General features: G+C 64.9%; 2 protein-coding genes across 2 annotated transcripts; both read left to right on the plus strand.

The window, feature by feature from the left end:
• Positions 1-6,569: 6,569 nt before the first annotated feature.
• Positions 6,570-8,641, plus strand: EMIHUDRAFT_453601 (hypothetical protein; the record flags this gene model as incomplete). Its single annotated transcript, XM_005758136.1, has 8 exons — positions 6,570-7,050; positions 7,120-7,161; positions 7,336-7,372; positions 7,446-7,490; positions 7,634-7,685; positions 7,843-7,966; positions 8,209-8,271; positions 8,408-8,641. Exons 1-8 carry the CDS (start codon positions 6,634-6,636, stop codon positions 8,639-8,641), a joined length of 1,014 nt encoding a protein of 337 aa, XP_005758193.1. The 5' UTR covers positions 6,570-6,633.
• A 1,350-nt stretch (positions 8,642-9,991) lies between these two features.
• Positions 9,992-13,745, plus strand: EMIHUDRAFT_465996 (hypothetical protein; the record flags this gene model as incomplete). Its single annotated transcript, XM_005758137.1, has 8 exons — positions 9,992-10,436; positions 11,734-11,873; positions 12,484-12,628; positions 12,791-12,834; positions 12,911-13,129; positions 13,212-13,260; positions 13,338-13,570; positions 13,719-13,745. The coding sequence occupies exons 1-8, from the start codon at positions 10,001-10,003 to the stop codon at positions 13,743-13,745; spliced, it is 1,293 nt and encodes a 430-aa protein (XP_005758194.1). The 5' UTR covers positions 9,992-10,000.
• Between the last annotated feature and the right edge of the window lie 3,382 nt (positions 13,746-17,127).

Consider the following 17,127-nt stretch of genomic DNA (forward strand, 5'->3'; position numbering starts at 1 on the left):
GGGGGGGGTTGATCGAGAGGTCTGGGCGTTCCTCGTCGGCTTGTGTTTGGTGACGGTTTTCCCGGTCACCCACGGACGGTCGCGATGGAGTGGGCCGATGGCGACAGAGGCCTGCTTGCGTGGGGGCGCGCGCGCGCCCACTCCAGGCGGCTCGGCCTCCGTTGTCTCAGGCCTTCAGTTCACCTCTCCTAGCGCCCGGTTTGGTGTGGTGACCTACATTACGAGGTCGAAGGTGCCACACACACTTGCCCCCTGGCGATCTTTCTGGCAGTGAGCACTCAACTTTTTATTTGGGCGGGGGAGGGTCCTCTGTTTTCTTTTTGTGGCCGCAAAAAAGAATTTTACAACAAAAAATCCTCGCACTAGGCACGGGACTGGCGCGCACTGGCACTAACACAGGTACACCACGGGAGCCGCTCAAAAAAAGAAATATGCCAAAATAAAACAGTGCGTACAGAACTGAATAATGGCTACTTCGATTCGCATGTTCACTGCTGCGGTGTGTGCCGCGGGAGCGCGGCGGCGAGGCGGGGTGAGAATCTCAGAGAAACTGCGCAGCCGTGGGTGCGAGGGCGCGCGCTGCAGTTTCTCTGTTTGCATCAGGCTCCCTGCCATGCTGGCGGGGAAGGTGCACATGCGCTGGTGTCCAGTCCGAGCCTGACTGTTCTTCACCTTCCTACATGCATACATACCCTCCCTAGCAAGGTGCCAAGGGCACAAAACAACAGCACAACAACACAGACACACAGCGAGGGGAAATATGTGTACGCAAAACCTCCGCAAAAGGCGTGTGTGTGTGTCACTCACCCTCGCAAAAGGCCTGGCCGTGTGGCCAGAGCCAGTGCTCGGCCGCTCCGCGCGCGTGGAGCAGAGCACCTCGCACTGGGTGGAGGGGGGCGCCAGACAGGAGCAGCGGCATCGTGGCTGCGACGGTGTATCATTCACTTTATGCCACCGTTGCATATCCGGATATGCAACGGTGGCATAAGGCGACTGATACACCGTCGCAGGGGGGAGGGGCAAACGAGGGAGAGAGCGAGTCGCACGGGGAGACGCGCCCTAGGGTGCGCCGCGGTTGCTCGTGCGGTGAGCACAGACTGCAGATAGTTCAGGACGGCTCCACCGTTCTTGTGCGCGCGCTGGTACAAAAAAGTAATAACTAATATATTTACTTCCAACACCCGGACGTTCCCACATCCCAGGGTGAGATGGAGAAGGCGTGAAGGGTTCGACTGGCAAGTTCGACGCACCCACCCCCCCCGGACTGGGCGGAGAGATCCCAGGGTATAGACTCTGGGCTGTCCGCCCCGCCCCCACTTGCCCTGACTACACAGGATAGCGTGCCCCGACAAACGGCGACACATGGCGGGGGACACTGCGCCGGGGTGTATGCCTAACTTTGGTGCTTTGTGTGGGTCGCGTTCCCTTGGTAGCTGTGTGGCTGAAGCCCTCGTGCCGCCGGCGTACGTCCACCCCCCCTTCGGAGGTGGTTCCCCCAGCGGCTGGCCCCTCGGGACTGTTGGTGCTTGGCGGGAGGAGGGGGAGAGGGAGGCCCGGTGGGAGGAGAGGGAGAGGGACGCCCGGTGGTAGGGGAGGGAGAGGGAGGGGCCGCCTTGGGCTCTTCTCCTCTTCCCTCCCTGGGCTCTTCGCCTCTCCCCTCCCTGGGCTCTTCTCCCCTCTCCTCCCTGGTACTCTCGGCCTGGTTACCGGAGCGTCTGCTCTCAAGCAGACGCTGGGGGGAAACTCTCGCCCGGAGGCGGATGGGGATGGGGGGGCGCCGCGCCGCCGCCGCCGTGCCGCCTTCTCCCGCTTTGATCTCCCTCAGCTGCTTCTCCTCCTCAACTCAACCTGTGAGCTTGCGAGGGCGGCGGGGGTGGGAGTGCTCTCGGGCGGCGTGTGCGAGTGTGCGCGCGCTGGTACAAGGAGCAAGCACTGGCAGCCCTGGGTGGCCCTCTCCAGTTTTCACGTACGTCCACGCGGGGTCAGGCGCGGCGACGCCGGCGTACATCTTACAGGGGTTGGGGTGAAAGCTGCGCGCGTGCGCAGTGCGACTGCGTGCTTAGGGGGTAGACAGGCCCCAGAATCCACCAGTGTGGGAAGTGGGATTTCGCGCAATCGCTTGACTCTGAATAAAGCTCGCAATGTACCTGGAGCCGGTCCTCGCGAGCGGCGCCGTCGCCCCCCTCGACGCGCAGTGGATCATCAGCCATGCCGAGGCGGGCGGCGTCCTCAACCACCGCCAAGCGCTGCCCGAAGAGACCTTCCTCTCCCTCGCCGACCTCGTCGAGGCGACCAACGCGATATTGGACTCTCTTCCCGTCGGAGCGCTCTCCTACCCGTGGCTGACCAAGGACCACCCCGACCCGCGCGGAGCCAACCTCGCCCACGTCGCAAGGGCGCTCAAGGCGGTGCTCACCGGAGGGCCGCCGCCTCTGGAGTGTGTCGCCTCTGTGGGCTTCTCCTTTCACATGTTCGGCGTGTCGATGGGATCGCTCGAGCTGCGGGCTCGGACGGCGGAAGGCGAGGCGTGGGCCGCCCTCTGGGAGGCGCGCCGACGGGCAGAGCGCCGGCGGATCCACCGCAGACGCGTGGCGGAGGGCCCTCGTGCCGCTGACGCCGCCGATGCGCCGCACCGGCGGAGCGAGCCTGCGCTTCGTCGGGACCGTGGGCGATGGCTATCTCTCCGACATTTCGATCGACGACCTCGAGTTTGAGAAGTTCGCGGCGGCGCCGCCGCCTCCCCCGCCGCTCGTCTGCAACGGCTTTTGCCACGCCACCGCCCCAGGGGCGGCCTGCGCCTCGCGAAAGTGCGCCGGGTGCGCCTTTTGCCGTGAGGCCACGCTCCAGCTGGCGACGGTGGCGGCGCGCTCGCCACGGTCACGCGGCGGCGCCTCCGCCGGCCCATCGGCGCCGCGCGCGTGCTGCTCCTTTGACAAGTGCGGCAGCTGCCCCGAGTCGCCCTTCTGCTCTTCTGGGGCGCGGTGCGAGATTGAGTGCGGCGGAATGTGGTGCGAGCTCGGCGTGGCGGGGGCGGGAGCGCGCCAGAGCAGCTGAAATCAGCGCCAATTGTTGGGGTGAGCAAGGCCTCGTTGTGTAGACGCTGGGAGCACTCTCTCGTCTCTCGTTTCACACCGCAGTGTACTGCCGGTGTTCAGCTTACGTTAAGTGGTGCCATACGCGCGACGCGGCAAGGGAGAAAAGCGGCTTCACTCGCGCCTCGTTTGGAATGGCGGACAAGAGGGACACCTTTTCGCTTTTGGGGGGGCGGCCGCGGCGTCCGGCTCGCCGGCGTCGGTCCCCGGTCGCAGAAGGAGTCGTGCTAAAAAGAATTTTAAAAGAAATCATGCGAGGCAATCTCATTCGACACGCTTCTCGCAACTGTACGCATTGGACACAGACCACAGCTCTACACCACGCTCTCCGCACGCTCACTTCCGGCGCGGCACTCTCTCGCTCACTCCCCGCCCCCGTTGACTAGCCCGTTGACGCCGATCGCGGCTGACGCCGACGCCAATGCCGACGCCAACCAGCTGGACTGTGGCGACGGCGATGGCGACGACGGCTGCGACGGCGGCTGCGACGGCGACGACGACGGCCACGGGGGAGGGATCTGATCCACCACCTTCTGCATCAACTCCAAGACAGCCTGCTCCCTCCAGGTCCCGATGTTGACCGCGTAGTTGTGGAGCGCTTCGCGGATGCTCTCACACGTGGTGTCTACGAACGGCTCCACCATATCAAGCAGGCCAGTGTAAGAGCCAAGGTCGGTCTCCACGCCGACCAACTTGCAGCATGGGATCCCATGAACCATCCTCTGAACGTAAGCTGTCAGGCTGAAGTTAAAGAAAGGCTTATCCTTCGCGTCAACCTTCCAGCCCTCGACGTAGCGCTGCGCAGTGCGCATCTCTTGCCGGGGAACGTACTCGTAGAGATCGACCTCGATGGTCATCACGTCATGCTCAGATTCGCACGACGACCAGTTCGTGCACTTCCAATCCGATGATGACGGCGCAAACTCAAAAAGTGGCACGTTCCCAAGAGATCCAAAATCGGGGTAGCCGTACCACTGAAACAGGTTCTTGTTAACGACCGTCGGCTTGGGCCTTTCGTTCTCTTTGTTAGCCCAGTTGAAGCCGCGGCCGTGGAGCAAATCGTCGACACCGATCAAGGGCCGTCCGTGCTCCAAAAAGCACCTCTCAGCTTCGCGATCGATGACAGCGGTCGTCGTCCTCCCCTTTTTGGGGTGGATGATGAAGAAAGATTTGATCTCACCGCAAGACTTAGACTTATTGATGCCATCCCACAGTCCCACTAGCCTCTTCGAGAAGCTGTTTCGCAACATGTCAGCAGCGGTCTGATTGCCGGAGCTCTTGTACCCGAGGAGGCCGCAAAGGTAGCAGGAGTCTGTGTTATTGGTATCCAAAACAATCTTGTCAAATGCGCCATCGATCAGAGCCTGCAGGAGGTAGAGCTGGGCCACCCTCTCGTCACCATCGGATGTGGCTGCAGTGTACCCCACGTGCACGTACGCCATCCCCTTGGTGTAGGAGGTCATGTTCACCTGCTCCCCGAGGTACACGGCACTGGTGGCTTCATCTGGAAAGCCGAAATTTGGCCCGTTGCGGCCGAGGAAGAAGAGGGAATCCTTCCTCGACTGCGCGACTGTCGTGAGGTTTTTCTTTGCAATGCAGGCCACGGGCTCGAGATCGGGGTGGTAACTGCGAGGGCAGATCTCGTGTGGGCAGTTCTCTTGTGGGCAGATCTCGTCCAAAAGTGGCGCCCAAGACGTGTTGCAGTCTGGAGACATGCTGGCATTGCACCATGCGGTCTCCCCATGCATGGTGGAGTCGTAGAACATGTCGCATGACTTGTTCGCTTGGTGGGAGATGTTTTGAAGCTCATCGCACATCAGCCGGATGGCGTCGGCGTGGGAGGAGGCATGGGAGGCATCCCACAGCTGCTTGTCGGCGTACGTGCGAACAAGTTTCTCGCCATTTAGCGACTTGAACATGTCCGTCAGCCGACGCTGTCCCCGCGTGGTGAGCTGCGCAGCTGTCCCCGCGTGGGGGTCACCCCACGCCGATCGGGACTTCGTCTCGACCGTCGCACCCAGCAACAGCGAGATTGGCAGCGAACCGTATGCAGTGAAGCTGTTTCCGTAGACTGACAGTGGCTTCTCGCTGCAAGCTGGCCAGTGGGCGAGCTTCTGCATTTCCTCTCTGTAAGGCACCCACTCCAGCTTTGAACGCGCGTCGATGATCACGACGGGCCCAGTGGCCTCGGCGACGGTTGTTGCTCCGCAGGTCACCGTGACCCGGTCATGCGCAACGTTGATTTGCCCGTTGACTGGCCCGTTATTCGCCTCTGTAAGTCCGACAAACTCGCAGTCCAGTTGCACCTGCACGCCCCACGATTTCAACGTGCGAGACACGCGTCCAGACTCGCACTCGTAGTCCTCGCGGGTGCGATTGAGAAGGCGTCGAATGTCTTGGCTTGAAGTCTCGGCGGCAGCGGCTGCGGAGCCGGGAGAGGCTCCGACGCCGTGCTGGTCGACGAGCATCAATCTGTCGAGCTGGAAGTCCAGTCCTCCCTCTGCGATGCGGGCATGACTGAAGTCGCCAAGGCGCCGGCTTATCTGTGGAGCAGGCGGAGGAAAGCTGAGGAGAGAGGAGAGGCGGAGGAGAGCTGAGGCGGAGGAGAGCGGCCTCAATGTCCTGCCACGCAGGGATGAGCGCGTCGCTCTTTTCCAGGAGCACGACCCGATTCCCGCTGTCGATCATGTTTGCAGCTGACGTGACGCCCTTCATGCCGCCGCCGATCACGACGACGAGAGGCTTGGAGTGGTCATCGACGGGCGCAGCGAGCACGACAGACGCGATGATGCCGAACATGTCGATGCCCTTGCTCTTTGCAAATCCTTGCTCTTTGCAAATCGCGCGGGATAGAAGGACTACTATCGGCAAAAAGAAAAAATATCGCCCCTCACGCAGGCAAGCCACCGAAGCCACTGAGTGATTTGTCGACAAAAATGATTTAACAAAGACTCTCAGCCGACAAAAAAAATTCTCGCCGCCGCCCGTACAGAGCGCCACTTCCACGCGCCAGTCCGCCCCGTCCGCCCTCCGCCGACCTCCGCCGACGCGCCATGGCGCGCGGCATCTCCAGAGCGCTCACCCACGACCTCCCACACAACCTCCATCCCGGCTCTCCGCCCCGCTCCGCCGACCTCCGCGGACGCCACAACGCGCTCTACAACTTCCTGTCTGCGCCCGGCTTCTCCGTCAATGTAAAGACAGAAGAGGCTGTCTTCAAGATGCACGGCGGAGCTCTGACCATCAATGGTACCTTTCTCACTGAGGCGCACATCACCGCGCAGCTCTCCACGCAGAAACTCGCCACCGCCTCCTTCTGGGCATCCGAACTGGACCCCGACAAGCCCACGCTTCATAAGGTGCAGGTGTACACCTTGTACCGACACAGAGGTAGACGCGGCCAAAGGATATCCACCTCGAGTCAATAAGAACTAATTCTTTTTTCGGCGTACCCCTCGGCGTACCCCTCAGACCCTGCTAAAGGAGGTGGCCGCAGCCGAGCCCTTGCTGTTTGTGCTCGCCTCGAGAGCCGATTACGGGCATGGCTGCGCCGGCGTCGCCCACGAGGCGAGTCATCATCGATACCGACCCGGGCGTCGACGATGCCCTGGCTATCCTGCTGGCGTTCGGAGCAGAGAACATTGCTGTTGAAGGCCTCACGATCGTCTGCGGCAATGGCGCAGACATTTACGCGCTCGGCGCCAACGCGAGGCTCCTCGCCCGCGCGGCGGGGTTTCCGGACGTGCCCATATGCCTCGGCGACGCTCCGGAGGAGGGCGCCGAGGCAGTCCAAGACATTCCAGTCCACGTGCACGGCGCAGACGGCCTCGGCGACATGGCAACAAAGTACGGCCGCAGCGAGGCGGACCGGTCCGGGTTTGACGCGCGGTCCGCCGCGCAGTTCCTGTGCGACGCGTGCGACGCTGCGCCCGGCGAGATCACCGTCGTCGCCATCGGCCAAACGCCATGGCGCCGCTGCCGACCCTTCTCGGACCCTTCTCGGACCCTTCTCGGTTTTCTCCTAGGCCCTCTCTCCAACGTGGCGGCGGCACTCGTCGCGAGACCCGACCTGCCGACGCTGCTCCAGGAGCTCGAGATCACCCGAGATCACTCGAGATCACCCGAGATCACTCGAGATCACACGGGATCACCTGCCGACGCTGCTCCAGGAGCTCGAGATCACCCGAGATCACCCGAGATCACTCGAGATCACACGAGATCACCCGAGATCACACGGGATCACCTGCCGACGCTGCTCCAGGAGCTGCTCGTGATGGGCGGCGCGGCGCACCGAGAGCACCGCGGAAGCCCGGAGCTCACCCGAGCTCACCCGAGATTGCCCGAGATTGCTAGGAGCGGTGCACGGAGAGCACCGCGGCAACCGGACGCCCGCGGCGGAGGCAACCTTCCTTAGACGCTGGATGCGCATTCTTGAACCCTCACCTAGCGCTCGGAATTCCTACTTGTGTCGCTCGTATTGACACAGTGCTCTCAACACTCTGCACGGTCCCGTCTTCCCGATGTCGGTGTCCTCAGCACGCAGGCGAACTTCGCTGCGGACCCCGAGGCGGCGCAGGCGGTGCTGACTGCAGGCTTCCGCAGCGTCATCTTAGGAAAGCTCGGGGAATCGCGGCTACTCAGTCTCAGCTAGTCTCAGCTCATCTCGGGGAATCTCGAGGAGTCTCGGGGAATCTAGATCGTCTCGGCTCATCTCGGGGAGTCTCGGCTCATCTCGGCTCATCTCGGCAGGCTTCCGCAGCGTGATCCTCGCCGACCTCGGCGCGACGCACCAAACCGACATGGACGTGCTGCGGCGCGCGTGCGTCGAGGAGCTGCCGGAGAGCGGCGTGGCGCGGCTGGTGTACGACGTCGCCCAGGCCCATCTCTCCCCCATTTCTCCCCCACATCGCCCACATATCGCCCACATATCGCCCACATATCTCCCCCAACCTACCACCAGGCCTCACACACACTGCCCAACGCGCACCGGGCCTCGCACTTTGAGTGCCGTTGTGGGGCTCCTGTCTCTAAGACGTGGAGTCGCGAGGGGCTAGCGTGGCCCTCGCCCCACCCTTGTGTGTGTGGAGAAGATTACCTCACCTTACCTTACCTCGCTCAGGTCTTCATCGACTGCTACGTCCGCACCTTCAAGCAGACCCACGCGCCCGCGCACGACGTGGCGCGAGATCGAGCCAGATCTGGCCGAGATCTGTGTTAGCTATCGCACATCCTACAAGGGTGACACGGGTGGCCGTGATGTACCTCGTGCGACCGAGCCTGTTGGTGAATTAAGTCGATCATTACTCCTTCAACAGGTGGCCGTCATGTACCTCGTCCGCCCGAGCCTGTTCACACGGCGGCCGGCGCGAGTCGAGGTGGAGCTGCAGGGCAGCCTCACCCGCGGCGCCTCGGTGGCCGACTGGAAGGGGCGCTGGGGGCGGCCGCTGAACTGCGAGGTGCTCATGACTGTCGAGACCGAGCCGTTTGTGAGCGAGTTTGTCGCGGCCATACGGCGGCTGCCCAGGACGGCGCCGGCGCTCCCGCCCTAACAGGGTGAGACGGAGTCTCGCGCCGCGCGGGAGGCGGGACCCGGGAGGGTGCTCACAATCGCGCCATGGAGGGCCGATGGGGGGTCCCGTTCCTTTCGCCAACCCCTAGCTTTCCCACACGCCCTGTCCCTGTCCCTTATGATGTAACATACTTCCGGGCCGGTGTGCGGGGACGAGCGAACCTTAACGACCGTCCAGAAGCTCTCTGAGCGACCCAATCGGGCCAGGATCATCGCATATGTCCCTCGGCCGGGTGGTCTGCAGACCCCCCCCCCCCCGGAGCAGCAGAGGCTCCGTGGGGTCGCAAAGTCGACGCTGGGAGTCGCACTCGTCAAACCATCGCAGCACCACGCGGTCCGCACGTACCGCCCACATCCCCTCCACCGCTGAGAAGGCGCAGATCGACCGCCGGGCCGCGTAGTCGTCGTTAAGGAGCGGCTTTTCGGAGCCGTACGAAGAGGTCCCAGACGGGCGAACACATGCGGTTTGTCGATGACCACGCGCGATATGGAATCTGCTTTTTGCTAAAAACGGGCCGCCTAGTGCAGCATCACTGCTGTCCGCCCAAGCAAAAATAATTACACCTGGTCGCGCCGCTGAGCGTTCAGGTCGAGCTCGGCGAGCTGAGCAAGATCATCCAGCGGCGCGACAGCTGAATCGCGAGCGTTGAGGAACGCGAGACAGATCGCGTTCCGCGTTTCAGTTTCACAAAAGGTACCACCCTCAGTAGCAGGTTTCCTCCCGCTGTGATCTTGTGTGAGCTCTGTGTCTTGATTTGCCAGCAACAAACCACATGAATCCGAGACGGTGATGGGGGCGTCTCGGCGGTCTCAGGCCCAGTGAGGTAGTGCGCCTGACCATCCCGGATCCTGCTGAACAAGTTCCTCTTGTAGCTCGATCGGTCACACCGTCATCGCCGTCGGGGTATGTATGTATGTAGAATCGGGGTGCTCAAGCAACAAACCTAACACGCCAAAGGAATTTCTCGAAACGCGTGTGCCGGTGATAGTACTAGCACGCGCCAGTTCGCACCTGTGTCGAGCCTGTGTGCTGTGAGAGAGAGTTCTTTTGTTGTGGGGCTGCAGAAGCAGCGCATCTCAGTCGTTCTTCACACGGCCATCGCAGAGCAGGTCGTGAATGAGCTTGCCTGTGGCGGGGGTGGGCGGGTGCACGGAGCTAAGTGCCTCGCCACCCTCGCAGGAGTCGCTTAGGCGGCTCCCGTGGTGTACCTGTGTTAGTGCCAGTGCGCGCCAGTCCCGTGCCCAGTGTTGTGCGAGGGAGTTTTGTTGTCAAATTCTTTTGTTTAAATTCTCGAAACGCGCGGACATGTCCGAGCTTGTCCCAAGGATCCCTAGAACGATGCCCCAGACTGCGGCCCCGCCGTCAGCTTGCCCACTCTGCCTCGATCCGTTCACGCAGCCAACCAAGACGGCGTGCGGTCACGAGTTCTGCACCGCTTGCCTTGCTCAATGGACGCAGCGGACGCCATCGTGCCCGCTCTGCCGCACCGCACTCCGAACTAGCGACGACCCGGCTGTGCCACCACGACGCCCACACTGCCGAAGCCTTCGCGAACGCATCGAGCGCGAGGAGGCGGAGCGCGCTGGAATTCGGGAGCGGCATCGGCAGCTTGCGAACCGGATCGCCCTCGTGCAATCCACGGTGTTCACGCCTTCAGGGAGGCCGTTTGAGAGCCTTCCGAGGGTGAGCGTGGCTCAGCTTCGCGAGCTGGACAAGGCGAACCGGAGAGGTCTCGGGGTCTCGCTGCGCGACGTCGGAAATGGTCTCAGCAACGGTCTCGTCTGATTTTTGCGCTCGATCGGAGGGAGGCTGGTGTGACTTGTTCCCCGGCCCCGCTGCGCCGCCGGCCGCGTGCGAGCCAGTGTGCGCCGCTCTCCGCGCTCGACGGGGTCAGTGTGATTTTATCCCTATATAAGCTTGCTCCTGCTGCACCCATTATAAACGGCTACCCACAGAAAATCGCCGAAGATTATTCGTTCCATGAAGGGACACAATGGGGCCGGCGGTGCGACACTTGACGCCTTGCACGGCGCGGCCGCGCGGACCGCGCGCGCCGGTCGCCGCTCCGGGAGTACAACCACGAGCCAAGCCTCGCCATTCTCGCCAGAATGGCGCAGATGGTTCTCGCCGGCCATGCCACTGCGGCTGCGGGCGGGCGGGGCGCTCGCGCGCCACGCGCAGTCGACGCGGCTCGATCGCCCGGGCCCCTCCGCCGCAGCTCGCCGTCGGAGAGCGGCCCGGCGTCAAAATGCTCACCTTTGAGAGATATCGCTCTTGAGCCTCGCCACGACTCATAGATAGATGATACTTCATTCTTTTTGTGTGCCCGGGCCTCGCCACGGATCAACTTGACCCCGCGCTCCGTCGTGGCCGCGCCAGCGGGAGGGCTCCGGCGCCGCCCCGCTCGCGCGCAGGCGCGGCGGCGACGCCTCCGCACCTCCCGTTTTGTCGCCCGGCTGAGCGAGGAGCAGGAAGACGAGCAGCGACATGCTGTCTCGAGACTAGTGAGCTTGATGTCCTCAAATGTTGGAATAATTTACATTGTGTGTACAGACGCTCTCGCGGCTCGCAGGGGTGGGACGGGCGCGTCACGGTGTTGTGTGCCGGTCAAGAGCGGGGACAGCGGTTTTTGGCCGTCTGTACGAAGAGGCGCAACCTCAAAACGTCGACCCAAGCTCCCAAAGCTGAAGATGGGCTCGCCTATCCTAACCAATGATGAGATTCAATAGGTTTAACTAGCCCTGCAGCGCCCCGTCGGCACAGGCAGGCTCGCCCGGCGTGTAGTGGGCGATGACGAGGAGCGCCTTGAGCATGCCTCGCTGCACGCGCAGCTCGGAGCTGCAGGCGGCGGGCCGGCGAGCGCGGCGTCCTCGTGTGCGTGCGCCAGACCCACCCTCGCCTATGACCATGGATCGCTGCATGACGCACACTGGCGCCCTGCGCGTGCGCCAGAGCAGCCCTCTCCCTCGCTGCGGGGTCAACACGCGCCTCCGCCGCAGCCATGCGCGCATGAGTCGTCACATCCTCCCCCGTGCGTGAGCTTGCTCACCCCCCCCTCGCCTCCTCCGCAGCCACGCGCGCCTCCGAGAATGGAGCGCTCGCCGCCCACCTCGCCTCCGCAGCCTCGACCCGCGCCACCGACGCCGAGTGCAGCGCCGCCATCAGCAGGTTGAGCAGCGCGTGCAGCCCTCCCGCCGCCACGTGGCCGCACGTCCGCACCAGGAGCCAAGCCGGCATCGGCGGTGCCTCCGTCGCCGCACGAGGCACCTGCGGGCAGGGGCCCTGGATGGGTCAGAGACACTTCCCGGGAGAACAGAGCCCGGCTGCCGGCCGAAGCACCGAGTCGTACGCGACGGAACCATCCCACGGCGGCAGCCGCAACGCACTGCGCGAGGACCACGCACTCCTCGACGCTCAGTCTCGCCTGACTCATTACTCATGACTGATCCCGCACTCGCGCGAGGACCACGCACTCGACGCTCAGTCTCGCCAGCTCCTCGCGAGACGCGACGCCGCCTCCGTCGCCACCAGAACGGCCTCGCCGCAGCGTGCGGCCGCCCTCGCCCCCGGCCGCCCCGCCCCCAAATTGATCGTGATACTTCTGATCATTGTACACCACGTCCCCCCCCTCCCCCGCCCCCCTCCCCCCCCCGCAATCTACCCCCCCCCCCTCCCCCCATACCCCCCCCCCTGCAGCCCCCCCCCCCCCCCCCCCTCCGCCGCCGCCGCCGCCGCTTGCCCCCCCCCCCCCCCGGCCGCCCGCCCGCCCGCCCCGCCCTGCCCCGCCCGCCCGCCTAGCCCGCCCGCCCTCTGCGGCGCAGGAGTCGTTTGTGCGCCACGTCGAGCGCGAGATCGACATCACCGCCGCGCTGACGCACCGGCGCATCGTCGAGACGTTCGCCGCCCTCGAGATCGACCGCTCCATACCTCCCCCTCTCTCCCCATGCCTCCCCATCCCTCGTGCAGGTTCGCCGCCTTCGAGATCGACCACTCCAGATCTCCCCATCTCTCCCCACCTCTCCCCATCTCTCGTGCAGGTTCGCCGCCTTCGAGATCGACCGCTCAACGTTTGTGTCGGTGATGCCGTACTGCAACGGCGGCTCGCTCGCCGACCTGCTGCGCCGGCAGGGGGCGCGCTGGCGGAGCGCGAGGCCAAGTCGATCATCGTGCAGGTGCCGCACGGGCTGCGCCTCATCTACCTGCCCATGTCTCCCCATATCTCCCCATGTCTCCCCATATCTCGTGCAGGTGCTGCACGGGCTGCGCCACCTGCACCGCCAGCGGGAGCCAATCATCCACTACGACCTCAAGCCGGCAAACATCCTGCTGCACGAGGGCGAGGTGCTACCTCCCCATATCTCCCCATATCTCCCCATATCTCCCCATATCTCTCCATATCTCTCCATATCTCCCCATATCTCCCCATATCTCCCCATAGTGCGCCTCTCCGACTTTGGCCTCTCCAAGGTGATGGAGCCGCAGGCGACCGACCCGCGCGGCGGAGGCATGTCCAGGACACGTCCACGACATGTCCGAGACATGTCCGCAGGCGACCGACTCGCGCGGCGGCATGGAGCTGACCTCGTACGGCTCCGAGGGTGACCGCGCCGCGGCGGTGGCCCCCTCTGAGCGGTGCGTGCGGGCGCGGCCCTCACGCGGCCCCGCCCGCCCGCAGGCACGCACGGCTACTTGCCGCCCGAGTGCTACGAGGGCGAGTCGTCGCGCATCTGCCCAAAGGTGGACGTCTTCTCGGCGGGCGTCGTCTGCTTCACGATGCTCTTCTACCCCGCCAAGCCCTTCTTCGCCGACGCCTCGCAGCAGCAGATCATGCAGATGTCGTCCCACTCCATGCGGACCGAGGCGCAGCGCCTCGCGATCCCCGACTGCAAGCCCGCCCTCTCCAAGGAGGTGCAGGAGGCCCTCCGCCGCTGCCTCGCGCCGAGCCGCGCCGACCGGCCCGACGCGGCGGCGCTGCTGCGCGAAGGCCAAGTAGCCCGCGGCGCCGGGACTGGCGGCGTGCGAGCTCTCCCTGAAGCGAGCCCTGACCCCGGACGAGGAGCGGGGGGTCGGTCCGCCAGCGTGAGATGCTCGTTTGCTGTTTTTTACATCACGCCACACGCACTCTCCCCACTGCCCGCACCCAGTCACTAGAGTGACACCTAGCGTAGAGTGACACCTAGCGAGGGGCAGACCTCTCGATGATGGACGAGCCATGGCGCCAGCCAGGCGAGTTCACACCATCCCAATATCAAACGCGCCATTAGCGCGCCAGCACGGCTTATACGTCAATTACGCCACCCACGATAACACTTTCGATGTTTGTGAGTGTTCCGACGGGCGTTGATCGAATCCCTTGTGCGACAAATCACGACTCCCACCGAGCCGCGCCGCGCCGCGCGCGCGCGCGGCTCACTCGCTACCACCGACACCCGTGCGTGTCTCACTAGTCACAAGTCGAGTATGTGCAATGCGCGCGCACACACACAGCTCTCGAGCTGGGGGCCCCTGCGGCATTGCATTTTGCATCACCGCACAAATGCCCATGGCCATGCCGACGGCCTTGCTTGGACCGACGACCGTCGCTTGACTCTTCATCAAAATACAGCTCGACATACACACATGTTACATCTCCAATCCACTCCATTTCATCCGCATATTCCGATCATACCGCAGCACATCACCCCGGCACCCCCAAGCAAACTCTCACGTCAGTGACGTCTCAGCACCCCTCAATCCTCAAACAGTCACCCCACAGTCACCCCACTAGTTATAGCTCCACTCGCGACGCGCCCGCCTACACGACGGCCACCGGCCCACCGTGCGAGGCTTGTGCCCGTCTTGAGGAGCTTACACCGACACGACGGCCTGCGCGCAGCGAGGGATGGCGCGGGGCGTGAGGCATGGACGGGGACAGCGGGAGGGGCTGGGGCGGTGCTGCGCTGCAGGGGCGTGAGCAGGGGCGAGGGGCCGGGGCTGCGCGCCTCGAAGCGGTCGAAGGCGACGTAGTGCGCCACGAGGGCGCTCTTGATCACAGCGCCGGCCGGCTTGGCGTCGAGCGACGCGAGGGCGGCGTCGATGAGCTCGACGATCGCTTGGTGGTCCGCCTCGTGCTCCTCGACGTCGCTAGCCTCGTGCGTGTAGGTCATCTCGACGGCGGCGCTGAAGGTGAAGGCGTCCTTGAGGCCGAGGAAGCAGACACGGCCGGCGATGTTGACGCACGCGTCGAGGGCGTTGGTGAGCGCGATGACCTCGACCTTGGTCGAGATGATCTTCTCCATCGCCTCGGCCGAGACGGGGAACTTGATGGGCGCCTGCGCACGGGCGAAGAGGGAGGCGTGGGGGGGAAGAGGGGCCCGAGGGGCGATGGGTGGCCGCACGGAGGTGGGTGGAAGCGCGAGCGACTGGGGGCGGCAGCTCGAGGGCTGGCGGCGGTGGGTTGGGCAGAGGGCGGCGGGCGGGAGGCGTGCCTGGTCGAACTTGGTCTCGTGCTCCTCCATCGCCGCCTCGAGCTTGGCGAGGAAGGCCGAGTCGACGCGCTCGTCGCCGCCGGCCTTCCGGATGCGCGACTGCTCCGAGGCGACGGCGAGGTACTCGTGCGCGGCCGTGTGCGCCGCCGACAGGCCGCCCTCGCGCGACGCCTCGGTCGCCTGGTGCTCCTTCAGCGCCGTGCCGTACGCGGCGAGCGAGTCGAGCGAGTAGTCGTCCTTGGCGGCGACGTAGAGGCGCTCGAGCTCCTCGTGCTGCGCCTCCTCCTTGGCGGCCTGCTCAGATGCCGAGAGCGAGAGCAGCTTGAGCGAGGAGGGCGGCGCGTCGACCTGTGGACACGGCGTGGCACGGGGGCGAGGGCCCAACGTCAGCGCAACGGTGGGGAGCGGAGCGCGAGCGACTGGGGGCGAGAGCACCGACAGGATGATGGTGAAGTTGACGTCGGAGCCGCCCGCCATGCCCGGGTCCTTGTTGGCCTGCGCGAAGGAAGGGACGAGGTTGGGGCGGCGTGTGCTGCAGAGTTGAGGGGGCCTGAGGCGCGAGAGGGGTGGGAGGCAGGGGCGCAGGAGTGGCTCGGCGCCTGCAGCGAGTCGAGCACGTAGCGGCCGTCCGGGGACGAGGAGGTGGCGAAGCCGCACATGGCGACGAGCAGGCCGACGACGAGCAGGCCGATCTGGGTGGGGAGGGGTGGGGAGGTTTGTGAGGGGCGAGCGGGAGATCGCGCGGCGAGCGGGAGATCGCGCGGCGGGCAGGCAAGTGGGCGGGCGCGCCGCTGCTGCGGCGGCAAGCTTGAAGCGGCGCGAGGTGGTGGTCAGCTGCGCGTTGGCCTGCTGGAGCGGAGAAAGAGTCAATGTGTCTGGGAGGGGAGGAGTGTGCGCGGCGCGCGCGACGCGGCTCCTGCTCGAGCCCCTGCCGCTCCTGCTCGAGCTCGGACTTGTCGGCCGCCAGTTGAAGCCAGTCCGCCTCGGCGGTGTCGTTGGCGCGCTTGAGCTCCTTCTCGAGCTCCTCGGTGCGCGCCTTGAGGCTGCCAACCTCCTCGAGGAGCCGGTAGGCGACCACGCCGGCGAGCATCAGCTTGCGGAAGTACGTGAAGCGCGCGATGTACTTGTCGCGCTCGGCCTCCGTGACCTCGAGCGCCTCCACCTCCTCGTGGTCGGTCCGGCCGCCCTGGGAGAGCTCCTTGAGGCGCAGCATGTGCTCCTTGCACTTGTGGAGGAGCCGCTGCGCGATCTTGGAGTTCTTGTCGGCCTGCTTGTGTGCGCCATACGTGAAGGCGGCGAGCTCCTGCAGCAGCGAGGCAGGCGGTGTGTGGGAGGGTGGTGTTGGGGCGGGGTGCGGGGGGGCAGTGGTCAGGAGCACCTTGAGCGAAATCTGCGAGAGGAACTCGGCGGACTGCGCGTCGGTGTGGACGTGCTCGAGGTACTCCTTGTACTTTTGAGGCAGCGACTTGAGGAGCTTCATGAGCTTCACGTTGGGCTTGAAGCGCGTGTAGGTCTGCTTCTCGAGCTCGTCCGCGTTGACCGTCTTCTTCTCCTCCTTCTCGTCGTCGTTCTTGGCCGCCTGCGGCAGCACGGCGGCGATGCGCGAGGGCGGGGCGAGAGGCCGGGGAGGGGGCTGGGCGAGAGGGCGTGCCTCGGGGCACAGGCCCTCCTTGGCGAGGGCCAGTGGCGTCGCCGCGTTGGGCTCGGAGTCCGTTGGGACGGGCGAGAAGAGGACGTCCTTCCGCTCCGCCGTGGGAGGCGAGCGGTTGCGAGGGTTCTGCGACGCGGAGGGCGGCTCATCATCCCGGCCCAAACTCGCAGCGGCGCGGGAGAGGGCGCGGTGGCGGGTGCGGGGCGGGGAAGCGCGGCGAGGCGCGCGGCGAGGCGACGGGCTGGGGAGAGGGGATGGGTGGGCAGCGTACGTCGGCGTCGGCCCGCCCGGCAGTCGCGACGCTCTCGACGGTCACTCGCTTGGCCTCGCCGTGCTCGGTGAACTCG

Source organism: Emiliania huxleyi, assembly GCF_000372725.1.
Source record: "Emiliania huxleyi CCMP1516 unplaced genomic scaffold EMIHUscaffold_88, whole genome shotgun sequence".
NCBI classification, from domain to species: domain Eukaryota; phylum Haptophyta; order Isochrysidales; family Noelaerhabdaceae; genus Emiliania; species Emiliania huxleyi.